The 27060-nt window shown below is 38.2% G+C and overlaps 1 protein-coding gene across 1 annotated transcript; it reads right to left on the reverse strand.

Moving 5' to 3' along the window:
* Window positions 1-939: 939 nt before the first annotated feature.
* Window positions 940-27023, reverse strand: syt11a (synaptotagmin XIa). Its single transcript, XM_026942104.3, has 4 exons — window positions 26708-27023; window positions 14458-15275; window positions 7561-7681; window positions 940-7468 (listed from the first exon to the last, which is right to left on the reverse strand). Exons 1-4 carry the CDS (start codon window positions 26739-26741, stop codon window positions 7158-7160), a joined length of 1284 nt encoding a protein of 427 aa, XP_026797905.1. The 5' UTR covers window positions 26742-27023; the 3' UTR covers window positions 940-7157.
* Window positions 27024-27060: the final 37 nt, after the last annotated feature.

Raw genomic sequence — 27060 nt, forward strand, 5'->3', positions numbered from 1 at the left:
CCTGGGTCCTAACGCCCGAACGATTATGGCTTGGGCTTTTGGTAATAATTCGATTAATGGGTTTACATGCATGTGAGTAATCTGATAACGTGAAAACGTCAAATCAGTAATCTAGATTATTTAAAGCGTTGATCCAAGTAAGCTATTATTTTCCCTTTTCCTTTTTAAATCAAGTTAAATGATTTCATACCACAGTGTGGTTGAATGCTCCAATCTGATTGGTCAGAAGGCGTGCATTATTTTCGTTATAACAGCACGGCTTGGAAAGTAGTTCCGGCTTTAACATCATTAATAGGCTTAACACTGACACGCTCGTACGCTATTTTACACTAACACGTTCTTGTTTCTTTAGTAACAGCTCATACACAGAGGCTTTCACAGCAGACACTCCACATAATCATAATCTAAGACTAATAATAAACATAATAAACAGATTTTTTAAAGTGTTGTTGTTTAACAAAGTACAATGTATAATCCTTGATGTGGTGACTTTTTTTAGGATATCTTTATCTAACATTTATGGAAGGAGTCTCAGGTGTAAGTGCTTTGTAACAAACTTTCCCAGCTCAGGAAAGTCTTTAGGACAGAGGAGTTTAGGCTTTCCAGCTGCATTTTTTTTTTTTTTGAGAGAGAGAGAGAGAGAGAGAGAGAGAGAGAGATCCAATCAAGCAAGCAAGAGAAAGAGAAAAAAAAATAGGAGCTGGTGAGGGAATAACTGTTTATCGCAGCTATAATGTAAGTGAAAACAGGAATTAACTTTGTCTCTTGGATATTCAACAACATAAAATCTAACCATAAACCAATAAACTGTTAAAATGCACAATGTGTCGTACATTAATAAATTAATCATTTTGGATGAGAGCAGATGCTAAATAAATCTAAATGTCTAACTTCATATCTAGCATACTTCACCTGCAGAAATGGAAAAAGGCCCAGGTGTAGTGGATCAGTTTAGATTTTATTTGCATGTTCATTGTGTTAACCAGTTCACCATACAGTACACATCAGCATTAGTGTAACAAGTTTAGCATAGATTTATTACAGCGTTATGCACATCGGGTGTCATCAGAAGCGTTTTTATCGCCACATAAAACTTTGCATCTTTGAATTGGGATGAAATTTTGCTTTGCATCTCAATTTACTGTACAACACACGACAGCAAAGACCTGTGAGATTGGAGTTTGGAGAGGAAAGAAAGGGGCAGGACTCTCAAATATAAAATAACAAAAAAAATAAATAAATAAAGGCAGAAAGTGCCACTGCCAGATAGTGCATTAAGACAAGCAATACTTTACAACCGCTCATATTTATTTATACACATATAAACAAGCTTCGTGTGCCAAAGAATCAAGAATGCACAAGGCAAAAAATATATCAATTGTATAACGTTTAATTTGCATTATTTTCTTTTCATTTGGGTTGCTTTGTGCACTGAATGGGAAAGAGAAAAGGAAACAAGTGTTTTATTTGTTTTGTTTTGTTTTTTAATCAAAACTTCGGTATAATTTAGGCTACTGTACACCAACCTACACTAAAGCAGAGATGTGATAGAGGAGCACGTAATATTACAGCATATATTATATTACTATTTACGATGTTTAAGATTTTACTTTCCCTGTTGTTTCGTTCCTGCATGCACTGCGCAGAATCAAGTATATCATATACAAGTGTGTAAGAAAATGTTTAAATGTAGCAGTAGTGCATCAAGGGTCCTGTACTTGCGTTATTTTGAAAACATTTCTTAATCGGTTTCTGATGTATCGATGTACCATGGAAGCTCTTAGGGCAACTCCAGTTGCCTGGCCTCACTACTACGAGGCATTTAAAATCATCTGGATGACTGAAACCCTTTATAGCCTTAAAGAGAAACGATTATATTAATCATCTTCAGTGATGAGGCTGAAAAGGTGTGTCAAAACACGAGTAAGGAGAGAAAGTCCTAAGGTGCGCTTTGTAGCTTTTAGGAGTTTGTGCTCCTAATCCTGTAATAATAATGTCATTCCAAGGATACTGTAGAAAAAAACTGCAATATACAGTATAATACAACCTTGTACTGGATGTTACTAGTTTTCTTTATTTTTAGCAGTGTGCGTTTACATTTTACAGCCCTGAAATAAGCTCCGCCCCCCAACTGGAACTAATTCTGAGTAATAACGCTGAGCCAAGGTTGATGGAGCTTTCAGACAGCACTGATTTCTCTGTGGTGCTCCTCGCTGGCATCATAGATACTGTTTCAGTGGCTGAATTCAACCACATGGTTAACTACACTGCTTATATACAGCTGATGTGCGTGTCATGAATAACCCCTCTAAGCGCACGTCACATTTCCCAGCATGGCAAGCACTGCTTACCTGTTACTTGTTCTCAGTTTTCCATGTGTTATTGTCATTGTTTTGCTTTCATTTTTCACCTCTCCTGCTAGATCACTGGTTTTTGTTAGTTTATCTCTTTCAGTCTTTTATCTATTTCACCTGTGTCTTGTTATTAGTTAATCACACTGTACATATATTTATGGTTTTATGTTCTTGGTCACTGTCTGTTCTTTCTTTTCGCCAGCGTAGTTGTGTGTGTTTTTCTAGTAGTCCAGTCCTAGCAGTCCAGTTCTTTGTTACAGTTACGTTTTCTTTTATTAAAACATTCACACGCTTGTATTTCCTTGTTTCGAGCCATCACAACATCATTGGTTGTTTTACTTATATGGTAGACTGAAATGATTGAAAAAGATATTATTTAATCCTTAAAAAATCTACATTGCCTTAGTTTACAATTAAAAATGTCACATACAGGCGACAAATTAAAGGAATAAAACGTGTTATACTGAGTGGTCATCATTAAAGTAATAACATATAAATAGCTAAATTCACATACAGTCAACTCTTGAATTATTGCACCATTCCTGACAAATATAAAAGGTGCCAAGAAATTTGAAGCCAGAAAAATTACACTACTTGAGAAAACAGTTTAAAAAAAAAAAAAAAAAAAAATTGTCCAAAATATCATTTCCTGATTTTATACATTCACTTTTGCTTATTTTTCATGAAGGGTGCCAATACTTCTGACTGTACAATGAGTGGTCTCTCACAGGTCGATGATTTTGCTTATGAGCTAATTAGCTAGTTGTTATTTCTCTCAGTCGCTATCCAAAAGGTCAGCTGTCAGCCTCGATGTGATTTCTGGCTGTATGTCGCTCGAGGAGTAACAGAGCGAGAAATGAAATTGCAGCTGAAGACGTAGGAACGAGCCGACTGAAATTAATGTAATTAACGCGAACGTGCATTTAATTAATGAGTGCAGATATGAGCCACCTCCTGCTTCTCTACTCTGCCCCCCTCCCCACACACACATACACACACACACACACACAGGTCTGACTATCACTGGGCCCATGTGTGTAAGTCTCTGTGTGGGAGCCAGTGTGTTTCATCACCATCATCGCTGTTAAATTCAGCATGTCTGAGACATTCCTATGAGACGATGACTAAAAGAACAAACAAGGTCAATAGACAAATTTAGAGAAGGTTATGTGAAAATCAGGATGTGTGTGTGTGTGTGTGTGTGTGTGTGTGGGACAGATGGTCATATCTGTAAAGATTTTCAGTCATCCAGATAGGAGTGGGAAATTTGGAAATAACATAATAACATAATATTTGAAGATTTCTTTCCCGTTTATCTAATCGAGTCACCCGCTAGCTGTCACATGACCTGAAAGAGCAAAGGGCTGATTTATACGTCTCTAGAAAGAAGAAGAAGAAAGAAGGAAGGGTCACACTTTACTGTAGCAAACAGAAATGAGGGGAAATAGAAGTAAAGTAAAAATGGATGTGATAAAGAGGAGTTTAGCTGTTCATACTGTTTCGCATTGTTTAAGAATAAACAGATCAAAAAGTGTGTTGTTATTTAACAAAGAAAGACATACGAATAATGGTTGATATGGTGAAATGAGACGTCTGTTTAACAGTCTCCAGTGTCAGAGGTTTTCCTCCACAGGAAAGTCTTCAGTACATTATGCTCTCCGTAACATCACAAGCTGCGTTTTTCTTTGTTTGTTTGTTTGTTTTTTTGTCTTATTAACTTCAAGAGAGTCTGGTGAGGAAACTAACATTTTGTAGCTGTTAGACATAACTGAAAATGGATAAAAACTATGACAATCTTAAATAAACAAAAAAATTGTTAGTGCTGGCAAACTGCCATGGTATAAGAGGAATAAAACACTCCAGGAAGTGCAGGACGTCATAGGAAAATAATCAACTTCAGGGTAGTAATGCACCACACCACATGGTCACTGATTATTTGAGTCTCAACACGGATATATTAAAGGACAAATATAAATCAGCCCTGACGATGCTTCCTCAGAGACATTTAAAGTCAGCACTCAGGAGAGCAGGACCTGCTCTATACTGAACACGAGCTATCGGACGCCTCTGATTGGCTAGCGCCGTTCTAATTGACAGGGGAAAAGACAGAGCAAGAGGACAACACCTATCATCTACTTATAATGCTGTCCTAAAGTTCACCCTATCAGTTTACACCATTTCACACATCCCTACCCCCGTATATCAATCACACGCTGTGATGTAAATGCCGGGGGAAATTTTCCACCAATCAGAGCCCTGGATGAGTGGATGAGCGTTATATGAACATTATATTCTGTATGTTTCTTTCAAATGGGACATAAATTTCATCACAGCTATTTGGTTCTCTCCATATATATATATTTTTTCTTTTCTACAATTACAAAACAATATCGTAAAGTGCAAATATCTGCATATTTCTCACTTTTTTTCATCCAGGAAGGGTGGAATATTACGGCTATGTGCATTAAAAGGTCATCGTTTGAGTTTAAGGGTGAATCTATAGAGATATGTAGCTTCTGTAAGATAAAAACAAAACTTTACGTTACAGAAACGTGAGCCTCTTATGATACACTTTATACATATTTTGCTATAATAGGAAAAGCAGGCAAAGAAGTAAAGAGTTCGTTAAAAATACACACGTATTCATAATTAACAGCAACAGTTTTGGAGGAATTACGGGAAACTCCGCTATGTACAACATGGCTAACTGGAAAGATCGCACACTTTTCTCCGGGTTGTCCTTTTTATTTTCTTTACACGTTACATAAAGCGCAAAGCCAAATCTAGTGTGTCGGAAAATCTCTTCAACTGAAAAAAATGCAATCTTTAATATTTTTATCCATATTCAAGTGCCCATGATGTATGAAAATCTGTATCGATTAATAAAGGCCAAAGAAACTACTAAAATGGCCTAGGAACATCTTTACACCTTTACTGTCATTAAAAAAATGCCAGGAACTATGAATATTCATGAGCATGCAAATTAAAAACACCCCCATGTCCTCCTGCCATCGCAAACAGCTAGCCAAGTTAGTAAACTAGTAAACTAGTGCTTTGTGTTATCAAAGTTGATAAGCTGAGTCTTACACATGAGCAACATCATTTTTAAACGTTTGCTTTAATTAATGAGCAATTTGGAGCGTTTCTACCGAAAAGTCTATAAAATACAGGGAGGAGTCAATGCAAACATATTAAGTTAGCACCCACAATGTGATTGAATAAACCTGGAAGTCCCAATTGCTTGGGAAAATACGACTGAAGGGCAGGTATTAAATTTGCGGAAGCACGTTTTGTCCATTTTTAAACAAAATTATACAATTTACGAGAAAGTTTTTCGAGATTATGCCTCATTATGCCTCATCTCTAAATGATCATAACGTTTCTAAAATGAATGACTTGCTGTGGGTTTCACAGTGCGTTTACATCTACGATGCCAACAGCATTAAAATAGAGACTGTGAAAAGGTTTTCATTCAGACATACTGTACCCCATGAATGGCACACACACTCTTTTACTTTGTGCTAGCATCTTACTTTAAAGAGCGTTATGCTTGATGCACAATTATGTGCGTTAAGTTCAAGTTTCAGTTTGACTCTTCTGAAGAGTCTCTTAGAGATCTGTACTCGTCGTAACTATCAAGAACAAACAGCACACGCAAAAATCCAATTTATATACTGTTTCCTGCTTGAGTGCTGCATGTGACGTAATTCACGCAACTATTGTTTTTAAATCTCCCAAAACACGCCCACTTTGTGTTTTGGCTATGATTTATCCCATTAGCACTGGTTATTATGGATCTTAATCAGCCTCTGTGGTTTATTTACCATTATTCAACCCTGTCCATTGCTTTTTTGTGGATTTTTGCTAAAGTTGCCATAACATCTGTGAGAAATTATTTATTCACATCAGGATTCAGTGTGATTTAAAGGTTAAGCTTTCTTATTAGCAATAACATTTGTGCTAGCTCATTGAAAAAAAGGTGTTTATAGTCTGAATGAATCTAAATCTGTAGCCCACTCAAGGCAATTAGCATAAATACAAAAGCCATGTGACTCATGAACTGATGTGTGCAGTTTACATAACTCATAATAATTCATTCTAACCAAACCACAGAATTTCATCGCTCCATCATTGCTTGTGTCCAAAATAATGGACATTTAGGAGACTTGATGTCCTGATGTCAACTTCTCAATGGATCCAAGTGCTCCTGAAAGGTGTAGCTTCTTCTTCATCAGCAAGTGGTTACAACCTGAACAGATGAATATTTGGAGATAATCGTTCTGTTTTTTTTTTTTTTTTTTTTTGCAAAGCCGAATTCATTTAATTAGAGGACGTCCTTTGTGATTCTTCTAAATCTTCGCCAAAGTAGGCTTTTAGATCATAATAATTATTCGTAATAACTGCTTTACGTTTTATCACAGGTTATGGTGCGATCATAATATTTTATCGGAGAGACAGATTGAATTAGTCTGCCATGTTTTTCTTCAATTGTCCAAAATAAGGGACCTTGGTAGACAGCGGTCCTCAAGTCTATCTTCCACATAGGAGCACATGCGCTGCAGGAAAATGGAGCCTACATAGGCAGCCTCCTGTCGAATGAACCGCAGGCGCTGTTCAAGTAAAATCATGCCTTGTGTAACGGCAGGGCCCAATTACGGTCTTCAGGCCGCTTCCGGACAGCCACACACACACACACACACACACACACACACACACAGGCTAGGATACACCTACATGAGAGAAGGGTAACAGATGGGTTGCTATCTTTATCGTCAAGGGATCAAGGGAAAGTGATGTAGACTGTTAGAACTCGGACAGGTTGTGCCACTTGGCGATCTGCCGCCGCGGGTTGTCGCACACTTCCCTCCAGTGTGTGACGCCAGACGGCGTCGGGCTCTGACCCCCCAGCACCAGACGGCCCACGACGGCGTTCTTGGTGGTGCGGTCGAAGTCGATGAGCAGGAACTCGACAGAGATGTCGGCCATGAGCTCTGCGGGCACGTCGTAAACGAACGACTCGTTAAAGACAGGCTCCAGTGTGCACTTCTTCACGTGCGTCTTCTTCTTGGCGATGCGTCTGCGGCCGTAGAACACGTTTACCTTCACGTACGGGTCTGAGAGAGGAAGTGAGAGGAGAAGAATAGTCAGTGAGGTCAGTGTCTGTGTGTGTGTGTGTGTGTGTGTGTGTGTGTGTGGGTGTACTCACTGCCTGGCAGGCTGGTGATGTCCATGGTAGGAAGATGTTTGGCTTTGAGCACCACTACGTTCAGTCTGTGTGTGGCTGGATGGTAGGACAGAGACACCAGCAGCTCACCACGTCTCCCGCACTGCAGGAACAGAGGTCAGAGGTCAGAGGTCAGGCACCATAGACCAAAGTGCCTAGAATCATGCCTAGTTACGGAATATTGGAGTGTGAGAGTTTGTTCACCTAGTCCACATTCTCAAAAGACACAATAAAAAGGTTTCCTGACACACACACACACTCTCTCTCTTTCTCTGTCTGCATTGCTCTCTATTTAGTTCATCCCCCCTCTCTCTTCCACCTTGTCTCTCTATTTATTCCACTCTCTTCATTTTCTCTCTCTCTCTCTCTCTTTTTCCTCTTGCTCTTCATCTCTCCTTCTCTCTGTGTTTAGTCCATTCTCTTTATCTCTTCCCTCTTTATTGCTCTTTTCCCTCCTTCTCTCTCTGTATGTAGTCAATCCTCTTCCTCTCTCTCTCTTTACTCCTCCTTCTTCCTCCATCCTCTTCATCTCTCTCTCTCTCTCTCTCTCTCTCTTTATTTTGAGGACTCCAGTGCTACTTCTGGTTATCACCATGGCGACTGACCGTGGGAGGCAGCCTGGAGCCGATCTTGAACGTGAAACAGACACTTTCTCTCTGTTTTGATCTTTACACGGGAACTAAATGTCCTCATAACAAAGGGAAAGTGTGACGGACTTAACCTTGTCAGAAGAGTTGTCTGGTGTCCATGTAGAAAACATTTACAAAAAGTCCGGCTTTTATTTGAAAGAGTTTGGTTATTGAGGTTAAGGTCAGGGTCAGGTGTAGGTGTAGAATTACTTAGCTACAGAATTATTTCTACACTGTCTGAATGATCCCACTGTAGATCAAATGAACCGCTACGGGTGAGCGATATAACAGAAACATTGTGCTGTGGTACTTAAAGACATTTCTATGATTCATGATACACTATGTTTGCTAACATCTGCCAGCAAAACAATAGTGCTGTATCGAAACCTGTATCTTTAGATGCTTTAACGTATGAACGGAGAAAAAAAAACAACAAAACATTAACATTTTACAATTTTAAAGACACAAAATTAACAACAGAAATGTAATATTCATTAAAAATGAATAAATGCTATAAAAAGATATTGCAATATCCAGAATATCTCTGAACACTGTATGGTGAAAATTGTAATATTATATCATCATATCACCCTGCTCTATAAACCATGTATGCTATACTAATATTATCATTATTCTGTGACAGATATTGCTAACACAGAGAGTACAGCATTAAAAAAAGAGTAAAAAGAGCAGAACTATGATTTTATTTCTTGTAATCACGATAAGTGGCATTAAGGGTTTTATAGGCACATTTTAAGTGTTTCTTGTCCCAACCAGAAACCAACATCCGAGGAATATGGTATAAAATATTTAAAAATGTCTATATTACACCAAACACGAGTGTTATATTAAAAAGATCATATTTCTTTCTTTGTTTGGAGAGGAATAAGCTTCATTTGGAATGATGTAATAGGCACATCCTGTCATTTTTCTCATAAATGTTTATGTAATTAATGTATTACTTGTTTTAATTCATGTTTCTTTTTACGTTTGTCTGACAGGGATCAACAGTTCAGATAAAACCTGCATAAACTTCAGCTTAATTCGCTGATCAGACCGGGCTGACGCTGGTGTGGGCGTGGCCTAATATTCTATTTAGCATGTTTGATTGACAGGGCTGCATCAACAGTTATACGTTTTTCTTTGTTAAATATAATCTTTTTATTATTAGCCTTAGATTATATAGCGTCTCTGCCATACAAGTCCCTGTGAATGAGAAACAATGGCCTAATGTTTTAATATAAATATATAAATATAATATAATATAAACCAGATAGAAATGTAATCAACACCTTCTGGCCAATCAGAGTCGAGAATTCAAAGGTGCTGTGGTATGAAATTTAGTAATCACTAAATTTCAAGCAATAATGTTATTATTATTCATCCTAATTCAGTCTAGCATAATAACTTGCTTGTCTGATTTAAAAAAGCACGCTTCATTCTTTCGTCGCTTTCTCTCGCAGAAATCCTCCACTGAGATTAATGTGCAGCTTTGCAGAATGCTGCAGTCCCGCCTTCCTGTTCAGAATCACATAACCGTCTCTGCTCCATCTGTCTTCAGAATCTACTCCCTCTGCTCTCTGTTTCATCTAAAGATAAGATTTCTTATTATGGTTTCATCCAGATTACAGACGGAGGAACCAGTTTAGTACTGCACCTCACACTCACCTCCGGCTATGAATAAAAGGACGTCGAGAGCTAAAAACAGTAATATCCGCCATCTTGAGATGATACCAACCATCTTATATATACACAAACCAACAGAAAGTGTGTTATTCGACCAGCGCAAGCCAACAGAACAGCTTCAATATGCCTCAGCATAAACTCTACAAGTCACTGGAACTGTACTGGAGCGATGAAGAACACACCCTTTCAAAAAAAAATTCCTTTAGTTGGTGTTGTACTGGTGATGGAGAGCACTGTCTAACACGTCACTCCAAAATCTCTCATACGTGTTCAAGAGGGTTGAGATCTGCCATGTCAAGGTTATAGCATATGATTTACATCATTTTCATCCTCAACAAACCATTCAGTACCATCTGGATGGACGCGGAGTCATCCTGGAAGAGACCACGCCCATCTAGACAGAAATGTTTCATCATAAAGGTGAAGAGCTTTGTATTGATTTGCAGTGACGCTTCTAACTAAGGGGACAATTGGAACCAAACACTAGCTAGCTGAGCAGTCCTGAGGAATCACCTCTTGTGTTTATGCACTCGTTTATTCAGGTTTTTCCTTTCATTCGTCAACCGTCTGTATGTACGAACCTACATTTACAATATGGTCTTATTCTGCTATTTTATGAAATTGTTTATGTACTGATAGTATTTCCAAACCATGGCTTTTGAGGTGTGTGTGTGTGTGTGTGTTGATTCAGGCATGTAGCATGAATGATGCTAAACTGGCAGCTACAATCTTCATGTTAGCTTGTTAGCTATGTAGCTGCAGTGCAAAATTAAAGAAACAAAAACGACAGAAAAATTTAATACATTTGGGTTAAAGGAGAAAACTGCAAAGCTCATTTTGACAGAAAATTGCACCTTTACCTACGACTTGGCGATAAGACAATATAATATCAATATCTTTGTAAATTTTGTCACAATATGCTTTTCTGAGATATCATGGATGTCGTGATTTTTTTTATAAATATAATTTAAAATTTTTTTTGAAAAAAATCTAATTTCAAACTGACTAGAAACTGCAAATTTGATGTTAAAATGTTTTACAGATTTTAATTTTTTCTCCTTTTCAGTGCTAAATATTTGTAGATATTATATAAAACGTCAAGCATTTTTTTTTTTTAAATGGACCCTTACAGTATTGCTGGCAGTTTTTTTTTTTTTGTGTATCATGGAAATGCTTTTGAGAATTATGATATGTTTTTGCCATATCGCCCACCCCTAGCTTTAAATCTAACAAAGGAACATTCCAGTTAAAGCTTCTCAGTGAGGTAAAAGGGAACATTATGGACATTTCGATTTGTTATCCCACATTTTGTGTCGCTGTTATGATTTTATTTATAATATTTAGTTACAATTCTCCTCACTTGGTTTTGTGACCATTCGATCTGTGTAGCATTGACTAAGGCTTTAGCTTAAGCCCATCTGAACCAACATACACATACCTACACACACAACCACACACACACATACTAACAAATCTCATACTGGGTGTGTGCGTGTTTGTATAGCTGATTCATGACCTTATATGCCTGCAAATAAGAGCCTTTTGCGGTCCACAGTTCCCGAACAACCCGTAGCACCAGATGATGGGATTATAGACTACATCCTCCATGATGCAATGGTTTTACTGAAGATGACAGCTAATCTCCCATGATGCTCTTGGGTGACAGTTAAAACCTCTGGCACTGATTGCTTGTTACGTAAGAGCGATCAGGCCATAAGATGAAGCAAAAATCTGGTTGTCAATACATTATTTTCTCTGACAGCGATGGAAGGAATGGCTGTATTTATGCTTTGTGTGTGTGTGTGTGTGTGTGTGTGTGTGTGTGTATACGTGCACTTGTGTAAAAGTTACGTCTACTGATTTAAGTACTGGCTTCCGGATGGAGGCTCAGATGTCCTCCAAATCCAGATATAATACACACCTTTATGGACACACACTCCCTCTCCTTACAGTAATACTGCTTAAAAGAACCTCGATCAATACACACTCTCATCAGTTACGCAGCTCTGCCTCACTGCTGTGTGTGCGCAGATACCAGTAAGAACGCACGTAGATCAGGATAGCATTCACTCTGCTGTGCGTGTTTTTGAAAAAATATGGCATAATTTAACATTAATATATTAATTTATAGAATGATTTATATTATATATGCCATAATTTAACTCTATTGAAAGGTTGTAAACATAATGGATAAAGTCTCTTCATGCATATTTAATTACGTAAGCATTTATTATAGCGACTCTTAACATGCTGCTAACTGCTCTGAAAAATCAATAATTATCTCTCTCAGTCCTACGCCGTTTTCTTTTCCTCACATCCATCAAACGCTATTTTAAAACATTTCTCTCCAGAGACTTCTTTCCTCCATTAGCTCATCCTGCATCGTCATCTGCCTGACTGACTCTCTGTCATCATCCTGTTCACATCCACACATACCCATGACAATAATGTACAGTGGACAATAAAAAATGCTAATAGTTTGTCGACTGTAATACAAGAACAATGTACAAAAACTACCTTCAGTACAGAACAGTAATGTTCCCTGTCTTCTCTTACATTCTTTTTTTCCCATTACATTCATTTTCCGTAAATGTTACTTCAGTAAATCCTAACCAAGATTTTGTCTCCTTTTTTACATTCATATCCTTTTTCCTTTCAGTTTTTTCCATTAGCTGTCTACCTATTGCCTTGTACAGCTAAACTACATCACTGCAAGCTAATGTCCCATTCTCCAACTAAACTGACAGCAGTCCAAGCTAATCTACAGCTCTTCAAAATTAACGACAATCGTTTAAACCTACAATGTTCCAAAACAAAATTCAATGCAATTCTTTAGGAAAACTGACAAAAAAAATACATCCATCCAGGCCAAATTACAACACTGCAAAATAAAACACATCAGTCAGAATTAAGCTACAGTGATCCAAGCTTGAATATAATGTTACAAAATAAACAGCAACATTTCTAAACAAACATCAAACACCCCCCAAAACCCTTGACAACATGCCAAGTCAAGCTACAACATTCCAAGCTAAATCAAAACATTACAATATAAACTACAACTTCCCCAGCTAAATTACGACATTCCAAGCTAAATCAAAACATTACAATATAAACTACAACTTCCCCAGCTAAATTACGACATTCCAAGCTAAATCAAAACATTACAATATAAACTACAACATACCAAACCAAGCTACAACATTCCAAGCATAACTATTACAAGCCAATATAAACTACAACATCCCAATGTAAACACCAACTATAGCATGCTACAGTTCTGAGCTAAACTACAACAGTTCAATATAAACACTCCAAAATAAACATCACTCAAATATAAACTACAACAATTACATGTCAAACTACATATACATGTAATACCAAGCTAAACTACATTATTCCATTATAAACTGCAATTCTCCAATATAAACAACATTCGAAGCTAAAATTCAGCATTCTAAGCTAAATGAAATTGCTCCAGTATAAACAAAAATTCCAATATAAACTACAACACTCCAAGCTAAACTACATCACTCCAGTATAAACTAAAGGAATACCAAGCCAAACTATAACAATATAAAGTTAAACTACAACATTTCAAAGCAAACTACAATGTTTCTATACAAACTACAACATTCAAAGCTAAGCTACAGCATCCCAATATTAAATACAACTTTCCAACATTGCAACACTCCAATATAACCTACAACACTCTAAGCTAAAAACGCAACATTCTAAACGAAACTACAACATGCCGATATAAACTACAACATTCCACTATAGACATGCCAAAGTAAACTCCCACGTTCCAAGCTAAACTACATTACTCCAACATAAACTATAACAAGAGCAAGCCAAACTACAACAACATTGAGTTTAACTACAACATTTCAATGTAGATGAAATACATTTCTCCAACATAAACTACAACAGCGAGCCTAAATACGATATAAACTCCAGTGTAAACTCCAACATTTCTTTACAAACTAAAACATTCTAAGCTAAACTACCGCACCCCAATATTAAATACAACATTACAATATAAACAGCTTCATGCCAATATACACTACAATGATCCAATATAAACAACACTCCTGTAATGTATATGTTAACAAACGACCACATGTGGTTGAACTGATGATCTTTACTCGTGTGACGTTCTCATATAAAGATAGTAATGCAGTAGCGCCTCACAGTGTTTACTCCAATATTACAATATAACATATACAACACTATACATGACAACTCCGATATAAACTACAAAGTGCCACATATGCAATGGCTCAAAAAACACCACAACAGTTCAAGTTAATATATAACACTCTAGACTAACCCATAATACTCCAAAGTAAACTACAAAGTAATGCCACATAATGCTCCAAGCTAACCTCGAACTCCTCAAACTCATATATCTCACTCCAAATTTAACTACAGTTTTAAAGCTAACATACAACAGTCCAAGCTAACATACAACTTCAGTTTTTAAGCTTCTGTACATCACTCCTAGGTACATCGAATCACTAACCGATTGCACTAGTGTCATTGTCTCTCTCTGCGTTCTCACCTGTACGTTCCTCTTGGTGATCTGCTGGCTGATGTGCACTTTGCCTGCGCTAAGCTCGACGCCCGACAGCGACACCAATGCTTCTCCGATTACGTCATCACGGGCAAAGCGGTCGAAGCTCAGCACCAGGAAATGCAGTGTAAGGTCAGCCAGTGCGCTGAAGGAAACACCATAGAAGGTGAACGTCTCGTCGAACGATGGCTCCAGGGTCTTCCTCATCACACGGGTCTTTACATGGTGCTTCTTCTCGGGCAGGATGCTCATCTTCACATAGGGGTCTGAGCTGCCCATCTGCTCATTAATGGCTGGGAGACCTCGTGCACCTACAATCGTCACCACCAGCGCCTTTTTGGGGAAGTTGTAGTCAATGGCGAGATCTAGGGTGCCTAATGAGGGCGAGTCGAGGCTGAATGGAGTCGGGGTCTTACTGGCCGATTCGCAGCTGCTGCTCTCGGAACAGCAGTAATCGGCCCGGATTGGCAGCGCTCGCTCCAACTTTGGGGGTACCAGGTGGTTCATTTGCAAATGCGCATGACCCTCAACGTCAGAATCGTTACTCCGTTGCCGTGAGGATGACCTCCGGCCCACTCGTATGATCTTGTTGGCGTTGCTGAGGGTCTCGGGGTAGATGCTGATGCCCTTGAGCATGTGGATGAACTTTAACGGTGGGTCGGTGGGAGAGTCAAACGGGCCGTTGCTTAACTTAAACGTCATTCTGCGATACTGACGCTGGCAGCACGTCCATAGGAAGATGGCCACCGTCACCGTGACGACCAGAACACCCGCACCAAGAAATCCCGCCAAGACCGGGGACACCTCTGTATTAGAGAGAGAAAGAAATAGAGGTGAAATATATATTATATATGTATTAATAATATATTTATAATAATATATTTATGTAACATATATGATATATAAATTAATTAATATATACATATAATACAATATGTGCAGGAGTTGGTAAGTTATTATAAATAATAACTTCACAGGTTCTGATCTGGTCACAGTCACAAGCTGAAGCTAAGCAGATCATCACAGCCATGATGTTATTTTCCATAATACACAACCTCGAGTGTTCCACTGCAAGAAAGTAATAATGTTCCATTTCAACAAAAAAATGGAAACAAAAGCACTTTAGCTAACCCAGCTAGTAAACTTGTGTATTGGTGTACAGTTTAGATGTCTGTAGGGAAATATATCTTACTTTCTTTTTGGTTGTTTTTTTTCCTATTCCTTTCTTGTCCTTTGGTTGGTTACATTTTTTTTTACTGATATCAGTCAAACCTTAATGATAATCCACACTGGCACTAATGCAGCTACAACAGGCCAAGCTAGCTTACAACACTTACAATAAATGACACCTGTGCAAGCTAACATAAAGCATGCCCAGCTAGCCTGGAATACGCTAAGCTAACCCAGAGCACTTAAACCTTAACAGTCCAGGCCAATTGATAATACACCATGCTAATACACCACACTCCAAATTAACATACAGTATCCCAAGCTAATACACCACACTCCAAATTAACATACAGTATCCCAAGCTAACACAGCACACTCCAAAATAATGTACAACACTCCAAACTAACACACCACACACCAAGCTAACCTACAACACTCCAAGCTAATACACTACACTCCAAATTAACATACAGTATCCCAAGCTAATACACCACACTCCAAATTAACGTACAATCTTCCAAGCTAATACACCACACACCAAGCTAATACACCACACTCCAAACTAACGAATACAATCTTCCAAGCTAATACACCACACACCAAGCTAATACACCACACTCCAAATTAACATATGATATTCCAAGCTAATACACCACACTCCAAACTAACGAATACAATATTCCAAGCTAACACACTACACTCCAAATTAACATACAATATTCCAAGCTAATACACCACACACCAAGCTAATACACCACACTCCAAACTAATGAATACAATATTCCAAGCTAACACACTACACTCCAAATTAACATACAATATTCCAAGCTAATACACCACACACCAAGCTAATACACCACACTCCAAACTAATGAATACAATATTCCAAGCTAACACACTACACTCCAAATTAACATACGATATTCCAAGCTAATACGCCACACTCCAAAGTAACATATACAATATTCCAAGCTAATACACAACACTCCAAACTAACATACAATATTCCAAACTAACACCACACTCCAAACTAACATACAACACTTCAAACTAACACACCATACACCAAACTAATTTACGATATTCCAAGCTAATACACCACACTCCAAACTAACGTATACAATATTCCAAGCTAACACACCACACTCCAAGCTAATCTACAATAATCCAGGCTAATACCACACTCTCATAGCTAACATACAAGAATAAAAAATATACCACAACTGTGCCAGCTAACATAAAACACTCCAAAATACACTAAAGCTGTCCAGTAAACTATTATAACTATATTTTAAACTATTTACACTTACTATACAAACCTAAACATAACTAAAATTAAACTATACACACTTCTCCACAATCCATAATCCTCCCAGATAAATGTCATTTTACAGTATATACACATATAGTTTACATTTACATACCTACATTAAAAAGGATAGGATTTCTTTTTAATAAAGTAGTAAACTCATCAGATTGTGTGTCTAAATGTTGTACAATAACAATATCTATTACTCTAGCTAGTTTAATATTTGTGTAACTGGTTTAATATCTAGTAAAAGTTGGCATTTTTGTACACTGGCAGAAATCATTGGCAGTGACCCGAGCGTGAGAGTGTGAGCGTCTGACCTAGTTATATGTGTGACAGAGAGGTTACACAGTCGCCTACACGCATGAGTGTGTCATTTCAGTTCAACGTTCTCCCTTAGTTACACAAAACGCATCTCATCCCACATGTGATGAGTTAAACATGCAGTCTGCATGATGCTAAACTGGTGGCTAGAAGCTTTTATTAATTGTGCAAAACTAGAAGCAAACCTCAGACACTACACCTGGAGTAAGATTGTGTGCATTTAATTTTTATCCAAACAGTTCCGTTAACCTTAACAACCTCAAACATTTCTGTATTTCTTTCTTTAGAGCACAACTGAAAAAGGCTCTGTGCTCCGGCGTGAGACTGCATGCATAACACTCCGAGCTGTTTCGTGTCTTTTAGGGCGGATGTTAATGCTGTTTAATGGGACGGATGCTGAGAGCAGCAGTTCTCTTTATGATCACTCCCAGTGCCCAATGAAGAGCGATCTGTCTGTGAATCACTTACCATAAAAACGCCGGCAGCCGAATTTAGGCAGTGTATTTATATTTATGGCGTAGTTACAGCAATAATGTATGTCTTCCAGCTGTATTGGGCTCAATGCTTCACTGATGTGCGCCGTCCGTCTTATTAAAACCATCGTCTACAATATCAATGGGTGAGGATATTAAGTTTAACCTGTCAAGTTGCTCATGAAGAGAGATATGGGGAGCTAAACAGAATGCTAATAAACACAGATGCGCATATCAAATATCAGAAACAATAAAATATAAGAGACTAAGGGCTCAGTTTCCGTGTAGGTGCAGGTATAATGTGACTAATTTGTTTAATGTTGTCCCTTTTTTTTTTTTAGTCAGATGCTATTTTTGTATTCAGAAACAAAACAGGGGACGAAACACTCAAAATCAGTCAGTGCAGATAAATGTTCATCGTTTCCATAGTAACAACTTTCAGAGGGACTTATACAGAGGACACATAAACCGATTTTAAAAATGTGTTGTTCTTTAACAAAGAAAAACATATAATCATTGATAGTTTGATATTTTCTGTAAGGTGATGTTTATTCAACACTTATGGAAGGAGTCTCCAGTGTCAGCGCTTTGTAACAGTCGGTAAGTTTTACATCAGCGAAAAATCTTCCAGACAGAGCAGTTTGTGATTATTGGATTCTGGGTAACATGAGAGACTCAAAAACTCAATTTTTTTGTCTTACTGACTTCAAGAAAGAAAAAAAGAGAGGCTGGAGAGGGAATGACTGTTTATAGCCGCTACAGTGTAAGTGGTAACAGTAACTACCTTGTTTTGGGATGTTCCACAACATTAAATGCAACCATAAATGGATAAAAAAAAATTGTTGTTTTCAAAAATAACGTTAATCATTGGAATTATTGGCAAATTGCTGTGGTATAAAAGGAATAAAACACTTCAGAACATGCTGTAAGAAGAAACTTCAGGTGGTCACAGTAACTAAACATATCACACCACCATGTCCTTGATTATTTTCCTATAACATCACACCCTGAAGTGTTTTATTCCTTACTCATCAACCAGTTCAGATTAATTAGTTAGCTAACTAACCAGCTATTTAAGTCTCAGCTCTTAATAACAGATTTTATTAAAAGGGCTCATGTAAGTAAAATGTGTTGGCTTTTTTATAACTGATGGACTGAACAGGTGACTTACTAGTGGACACCTCCTTATAAAAAGGCATGTATGTAAATGACATTGCTGTGCTGAACTCACCCTTGCTTGGCTAATTTCACATCTAATTTACAGCTGTTGCTGTTCACTTCTGGTTTGTTTAAAGCACTGCTAGGTGATAAGGTTGTTTTGACTTCACCCTTGGCCAGTCTTACTGCATCACTTTTATTTCTCCATTTCCTTACTTGTCACAACTCCTTTTTCTGTCCTTTATCTCTCTGACACTGTTCTTTACTTCCCTCCTGTCCTTCCTCAGGTCGCCGTGGTAACAGCCGTGCCATTACGGTCATGGCGGGGCGAGCTGATTGAAATTCTGTGCTGAGCTCTGCATCGGTGCGCTGATGAGAACAGGATGTGTCGTAAAACCTCAGCACAAGAAGCTTTTTAAAGAAGCCAATAAAGGAGAACATGACACAAAACGTAGAGCTTCACACTCACACAGCGGAGGGAGATAATAAAGAGAAGAGCAAGACACAATAAGGCTGAATATAGTGACTAAGAAATCATATATGTATCATTATGTCAGTCCAAGTCAAAGAGGCCACTACTATTCAAGAAGAATGTTTAAAAAAATACAGGCAAGCCTACTCTACTTAAAACTCAGTCCATTGATTAAAGAATTTGTTCTCAACCACAGCAAAACAGCAGAAAAATTAGCCAATACTAGCACAGGAAGTAGAATTTATCATAATATAGACTGAAGAAAAATCATATCATAGACTCTAAGAATTATTATAATGGCTATTGTGGCAGCGGGGGCGTGATGTAAGGAGGAGATGTCGCAGAGAATGAGTGGGTAATGAATGAGTGGCTACACCTGCGAGGGATTAACCAGAACCTATCTACATGCTGTGTCCCTTGCAGTACTGTGGAGCGAATGAAAATAAATATGTTCAATGAGTCAGATACGGCGATTGTCTCATTTTTGGTTTCCTTTTCTTTTACTTTTGTGGCCAGAGAATAAATTAACACTGTTCCTAATCTCTACTCTCCTCATTCCCATCCCGCCCACCAGGGTGTCACAACTATCAAATATGTGGTGGACAGAAGTGTCGCTTTGACTGAGGAATATGCTTAAGTGTAAATTAGTTGTCTGTCTAGTGGCTAACATTTCCTTTATTGTTAATAAAGAGCAAGAGTGTTTCAGTAATGGGAAGTCAATCAGCTAATCAGTCAGTGAAATTGCTGCATCTGGGCAAAACCCTGACAAAAATTCCAAAGAAAATAACGCAAGTCTGTATAAAGAGCCTTGATAAGTGTGTTTTACATAATCTGCCTTCGTCTAAAAGTGTCAGAGGCACAAAAAGTTCAGTCAGGTGCAATTACTAGCAACATAAATGATATTAATACATTTTTAAACATACTGTATTTCCACTTCTGACATGAACAGAACCTAACCATTAACACCACCACTGATACTCTCTCTCTCTGTCACACACGCGCACACACACACACACGCATTTGACCCCACCCAACTTCTCCCCACACAAAGGCCGACTGTCTCGCGTGCTCACTCGGTCACTGCGACTCCCTGAGAGACGTCGATGCACATGATGTCACTGTTTTGGCAGTGTTTTAAAAACCCAGCTGCTCCTGCTGCCTAGATACGACCCCCACTAGGGAGAGAGAGAGAGATGGATCGAAACTACTCCTTCACTCTCACTCTGTCTTTCTCTCCATTTCATCAGTCCTCTGCAATCTCACACTCACTTTGCCTTTTAAACGACTCATTAGGCTCTCTGGATGTGGACCGGGAGGAATCCTGACACAGATTCATTGCTCTCTGTCCTGCACCCGAAGTGTGAGATTCTCCATTATTTATAGTGTTGTTTTCATGTGAACAGATATTGATTAACACCGAAAGCTCTCTCACTTCCTTTATTTCTCGCCATCGAACTGTGGATAGACCCAGAGGCGAAGCTTGAGGAGGCATGCTGGGACAACGGACACCACTGAGAATGTTTTACTTCACTCCAACTTGATGCCTCAACCTATTATCTGACTACTTTCTCCCAGTGTACTGTATCTATCATTCTATTAGGATGAACGCTTCCTCTGAGTCATGTCTTTTTGAGGAGGAGAGCTAATAGACTAGAGTAGCTCTGATGGAAAGGGAAGAGCGGAAGGCCGTCTTGTCCTTCAAGAAAGCGGGTGCAATTATGCTCTCTTTGACTCCTGACCATTATCGTCTGTGGCAGGATTCAAACACTTAGACTGTTTTTCCATTGAAGCGTTTCCAGGGAGCAGGTCACCTTGCCTGACTTTCAAAGCTTTACCCATCCTCCACCAAACAAAATGCTGATGAGATCATTAAAAATATACTAGATAAGGACAACCCACTTGAAGAGGCAACAGCATGCTTTACTACATTAACATTACTGAGTTCAAAGTGTTTTATTCCTTCTTATACCAATGCAAAACTTCCCAAAACTAACACTTTTTCCATGGTGGAAAATTACAGCTTTACCTCTGACTGTTACAAAGAGCTGACACTGGAGACTCCTTCCCTCTCATTGTAGAAAACGTCACCATATCAACAATTCCATATTTTTTAAAAAATCCATACATGTAGAGCATCTGCCATACAAGTCCCTGAATTTGTTGTTGCTATAAATACAATAATGTATTAGAACGAACACATTATAATTAAAATAAACCTATAATTCGTCTTAGAGCCGGAACTTCTGCCAGAGCTGCTGTTATAGAAAACGAATCAACAGCACTTTGGTATAAATGACTCCCTATTGGATGTATAGGGCACTATTTTGAATTTGCAAAGAAAAATAGACCAGAAATTTCTGTGGATGAAAAATAAACTACAACAACAGTTCCTCCAAACCAAATCTGCACATAGTTTGTTTCAAATCAAAACAACTGTGAGCAGCAAAAAAAAAAAAAAAAAAAAGAAAAAAAAGTGAAACAGGCAGATTCGTGACTGATAAATTTATCCTGAGATTGAGAACTGAGAAGCTGGAGTGCAAAAACGAACTCTAATTGGATTCACTGTTCACTTTCTGTCAACGTCAGGGCCACACCCTGCTTTCACACCCTGCACCTGAATTTAAGACCCCACATATACAATCAGACATGAAGACTAAGCGTGTGTGTGTGTGTATGTGTGCATAAGAGGATGTCCATGATTAAAAAGCATCATCAATCTGCCCATCACTGGCACTAGTGTGTGAATCACAGGAGTGCATAAAAGAGACAGAAAAGAAGAAGTGGTGACGGAGGATGTGATGAGAGCGGAGGAGTCTGAAGAGGCATCAGCCCACTCATGGTGTCCTTCATTGTCCTCACACACACACACACATACACACACACACACACTGGTCTATTGCTCCATGACACAGGACAGTGAGATTTGCCCATACTGAATGATAAACATCTCCAGCATTACACACTTCGTATTGCTTTTTATGGAGCACAAAACAATACAACTTCACGCTCTACATCTGATTCCACACTTCGCCTGGATGAACCGTGATTACCCATAATGCCATGCTGCATCTCTCTCCACACCGTGTGCTAATGCGAGCGTCTCTGCGCTGGCACACACTCTCACTCTCGCAGCACACACAAAGAGGCTTCTCACCGTCACACCACATGTCATAACATTACAATTCAGCCCGTTGTTGCCCTACTGCACCTTCCGAATGTAACACACACACACACACACACACACACACTGCATATGTTCACACTGTAGCCTGTATGACTTCCTGATTAATAGCAATCATTTTTAGTACAGAAACTATTCCATCCAGTCATCTATTCATCCATCCGTTTTATCCTTCCATCCATCCATATGTTGCATACATCCATCTAGCCATCCATCTGTTCCATCTATCCATCTGAGTACTCATCCCCCCACCCAGCCATCCATCCATCGATCCATCCATCTATCCATCTATCCATCCATTCATCCATTCCATACTTGAACCCACTCCTCCATCCATCATCCATCCATCCATCTACCCATCTATCCATTTTATACATGAACCCACACATTCATCTATGAATACTTCCATCCACACCCCTTCACCCATCCATCATCCTTGCATCCACTCATTAATTTACCCATTAATTCATTCAACCATCCGTCCATCAACATTCTTTCACTCGTCCATCTATTAAACATTCAGTTATCCATCCATCTACACATCATTTCATTCAACTAATTATTCATCTATCAATCTGTCCATCCATCCATCAATCTATCCATCTCCCAACATTCATTTACTCACTTCCCATTCACTATTCATCTATCTTCCCACACATCCATTCACCCATAATTCATTCATTCATTCATTCATTCATTCATTGAACTTCCCACCTACATATCCATTCATTCATCTTCCATCTATCCACCATCCATCAAGCTACATATTCATTCATTTACTTATGCATTCATATATCTATCTATCTACACATCCTTTCAATCACCCATTCATCCATCCATCCAACCATCTTCTCACATATCCATTTTCCCAGCCTTTCACCAATCTAGCATTCACTCATCTATCCATCCATCCATCCATCCATCTCCCCACACATCCATTTACTCACCCAATCATCCATCTATCATTTATTCATTTAATCATCCATCTACTCGTGCATTCATTTAACCTTCCTTTCAAACTATTCCCCATCCATCAAGCTACATATTTATTCAGTTACCTATCCATTCAGTCATTTATCTCTCTACCTATCTACATACCCTTTCATTCATCCATTCATCCATCCATCCATCCATCCATCTGCCCACACATTCATTCACCCACCTATTCGCCATCAGTATTTATTTCATTCCATCATTCTTAAAAAATCTGGCAACCTCTGAGGTGTGAACTACACGCAGGTGATCTGAATAACATGAACGGCGCACACAGAAAATCAGCTTCCGCAGGTGCATAACCAGGCTCTGAATATGAGTAACTTTCCCTGCGTGAATACTGATGTAACCACTGGACTTGAGTCACCAAGAGCAGCATCCTCAGTCAGTCTGCTTTCATCCTGTTTCAACATGATCTCATCACATAATTAATTCTCATCACATTAACTCATCTTTTATCCAATGTCACAGACATGTGAGACAGAACCCAGTCAAGAACACAGCTGAAATGTGTGTTAAGGTTCTGTCTAAACCATATCCAAGATTTCCGTGTCAGAGACGCCCAGTTAAGACGCCTTCGTCCTTTAGGAAGCACATGCTTTTCTAATGACATTCGCTTCTCTTGCAAGGTCAAAGTCGGATAAATCAATACTGATGTTGTAGGATATTATCAGAGTAGACAAGCCATTTGATTTATAGTGATATGATTTTATTGGACGGGATTTGGTTTGACAGCTGAAGCATAAAGAAAGTCTCAGTGGTGTGACTTGTGTCATGAGTTAAGTTCAATCTGGGACAAACAGTGATCAGACTTCTATTCAATAACCACTAACTCCGGGAACAAGCCGAAGACAAATAGTTTCTGTGAACACGTTAATACAAATAAATTCCACACAACGCCACATAAAGTCATATGACAAAGTAAAAGTGCTTCTTTGTCTGCAAAAGTGCTTCAGCTTACTGTTTGAGCAGAAAATACTGTACATGTCTGTCCTAATTGTTTAGCAAAAGTTGGAATCATTCATATGTCATGATGCTATGCTATATTCTGGACTTAGCTGTCATGATATTATCGTACTGGAGATTATTACCAGATTTTACATCATCGTTCTTTCAAAACTTTTTTCCCATCTCCATCTTACAACCAACTTTTAAAGCTCAGAGAAGCAGAAACCCTTTTTTTGGTGATATCTCCTCCAGGCGACTCCCACATCACAGCAGCTCTAAAACGTAGTGCTTAAAATACTCAGCCATGTCTACATCACACACACACACACACACACACACACACACACACACACATCAGTCAGGAAACGCATCACCCACAGTCTCCCTCTCCTCGCCTACGGTATCGTACTGACAAAATCATCACCAAATACTTCAGTATTAGAAGTGTATTTTAACCATTATAAATGTTCATAAAGCTTATGATATACACTAATTTTTATATATATGTATAAATATATAAATTATATAAATTACACCACAGCGCTGTTGTATTCTTGATTCTGATTGGTCAGAAGGCATTGATTAGTTTTCTATAACCGCAGAAGTGACAACAGTTCAGCTGTAATTCAAATCACAGGTTTATAAGGATGCACTGCTTCTAATTTTGTTATTGTTTCTATAGTAACAGCTCATTCACGGGGACTTGTCTGTCAGACACGCCACAAAATCCAAACCTAATAATAACACAATTTATTAAATGCGTTGTTTACTTAACAAAGAAAAATGTCTAATTGTTGATATGGTGAGTAAGTTTTAGAGAGGAAAAAGAGAGGCTGGTGAGGGAGAGACAGTTTATAGCTGTTTAGAACCTCTTTCTTTCTTTCTTCCTTGATAACAGGATTTAAGTTGTTTCCTGGACGATCCACAACATTAAACGTAACTATAAAAGAATAAAAACTATGAAGTTCCATTCTGTGATAAAATAAAAAAAATTGGAGTTGTGGGCAAATTGCTGTGCTATGAGAGCAATAAACACTTTCAGGATGTGCTGTTATTGAAAAATAATTCACTTCAAGATCTGCTTCATCACACCACACCAACACTGATTACTTTCCTGTAACAGCACACACCCAAATGTTTATTCCGTACAAAGAGTTAAGTAAAGTGCTTCTCTTCTTACCCATATATTTTAATGATAATTTTATCTATAAAATATATCTATGAAGATAAGCATATCTATGCTCTATCTATCTATCTATCTATCTGTCTATCTGTCTATCTGCACAGTGTGATGGGTCGCCTAGTGTTTCCTGAACCAGAGTTACAAAACAATACAGTAGTGAATTTGGCAACTTTCCTATACAAGGAAAAATGTGCAAGATGATTATTATTATAATTATCATTAGTATTATTATTATTATTATTAAACAGAGATTTTAAAGATTGTGTGTTGTGTGCAGCAGCCTGGAAGCAACATGACGTCATCGGGCCAGCCCTTTAAACACACACACACACACACACACACACACACACACTCAGTGCAGTGCACTTAGTGCCTCAGATCTGCAGATATAATCTCACTATTCAGCATAACACTTAAAAGCCACCAGACCTCAGCATCTAACACAGCTCTGTTAAAATGTTTCAAATATTCAAGGAATGAGGAATTCAAGTAATAAGCTTGACACACACACACACACAAACACAAACACAAACACAGAGGCATCATACACATTTCACAACACAATCTCCTCATAACTGTGTCTAGATACACAATGCAATCTTATGTTATATTAGGCTTCTTTTAAAAAAGACAAACACACACACACACACACACACCTCAGCTCTGTAAGTCAGTTTAATGGCAGATTTAGAAATGAATAAAATATAAAATAAGGCTCACTGGACAAGCTGTTCTAACCAAGCAGCCTTTAATAATAATAATAATAATAATAATAATAACAACAACAACAACAACAACAACAATAAAATTATAAAAATTATTATTATTATTATTATTATTATTATTATTATTATTATTATTATTATGAATGGTATTATTATTATCATCATTATTATTATTATTATTAACAACAACAATAATTATTATTATTATTATAATTATTATATATTTATTGATTGACTGATTTTATAAGCAGTGTTAAAGAGCATCATCATCCTCAGAAATTGAAACCTGGGCTGGATCTTACCGTAGGTAGGGCTCAGACTCGCTATCTCAGCCATTTTAGAAGACTGCGTTCAGCAAATCCAAAACAAATAAATAAAAAGTAAAGGATAAAAAAAAGAAAAAAAAACTAATCCCGCTCCCTAGTTCACGTCCATGAATATATTTATGCTGTAGTATTTATTATGTTTTGATTTGGATGCTGGATGAGCCTGACTGAGCGCACTCCCGCACCGCGAGCGCTCTGTTTCCCCAGGACGCGCGCTGCTCGAGGACGCGCACGGGAACGCGCATGGGAACGCGCACGCGCAGCCGCCTGTCTCCGCTCTGGTCCAGTGATGCTGCAGCGAGCTCCCTCCTGCACTGCCTGCACCTGAG

Source organism: Pangasianodon hypophthalmus, chromosome 29 (genome assembly GCF_027358585.1).
Source record: "Pangasianodon hypophthalmus isolate fPanHyp1 chromosome 29, fPanHyp1.pri, whole genome shotgun sequence".
Classification (NCBI taxonomy): domain Eukaryota; kingdom Metazoa; phylum Chordata; class Actinopteri; order Siluriformes; family Pangasiidae; genus Pangasianodon; species Pangasianodon hypophthalmus.

What these genes read in the sequence shown, in the direction of transcription:
- syt11a (XM_026942104.3), bottom strand. Translation starts at nt 26,741, where the DNA reads ATGGCTGAGATAGCGAGTCTGAGCCCTACCTACG. An exon ending in TCACCAAGAGGAACGTACAG is followed by an intron (nt 7,682 to 14,457) that starts GTGAGAACGCAG and finishes CTGTTCCTGCAG; the next exon opens with TGCGGGAGACGTGGTGAGCT. An exon ending in CATCACCAGCCTGCCAGGCA is followed by an intron (nt 7,469 to 7,560) that starts GTGAGTACACCC and finishes TTCCTCTCTCAG; the next exon opens with ACCCGTACGTGAAGGTAAAC.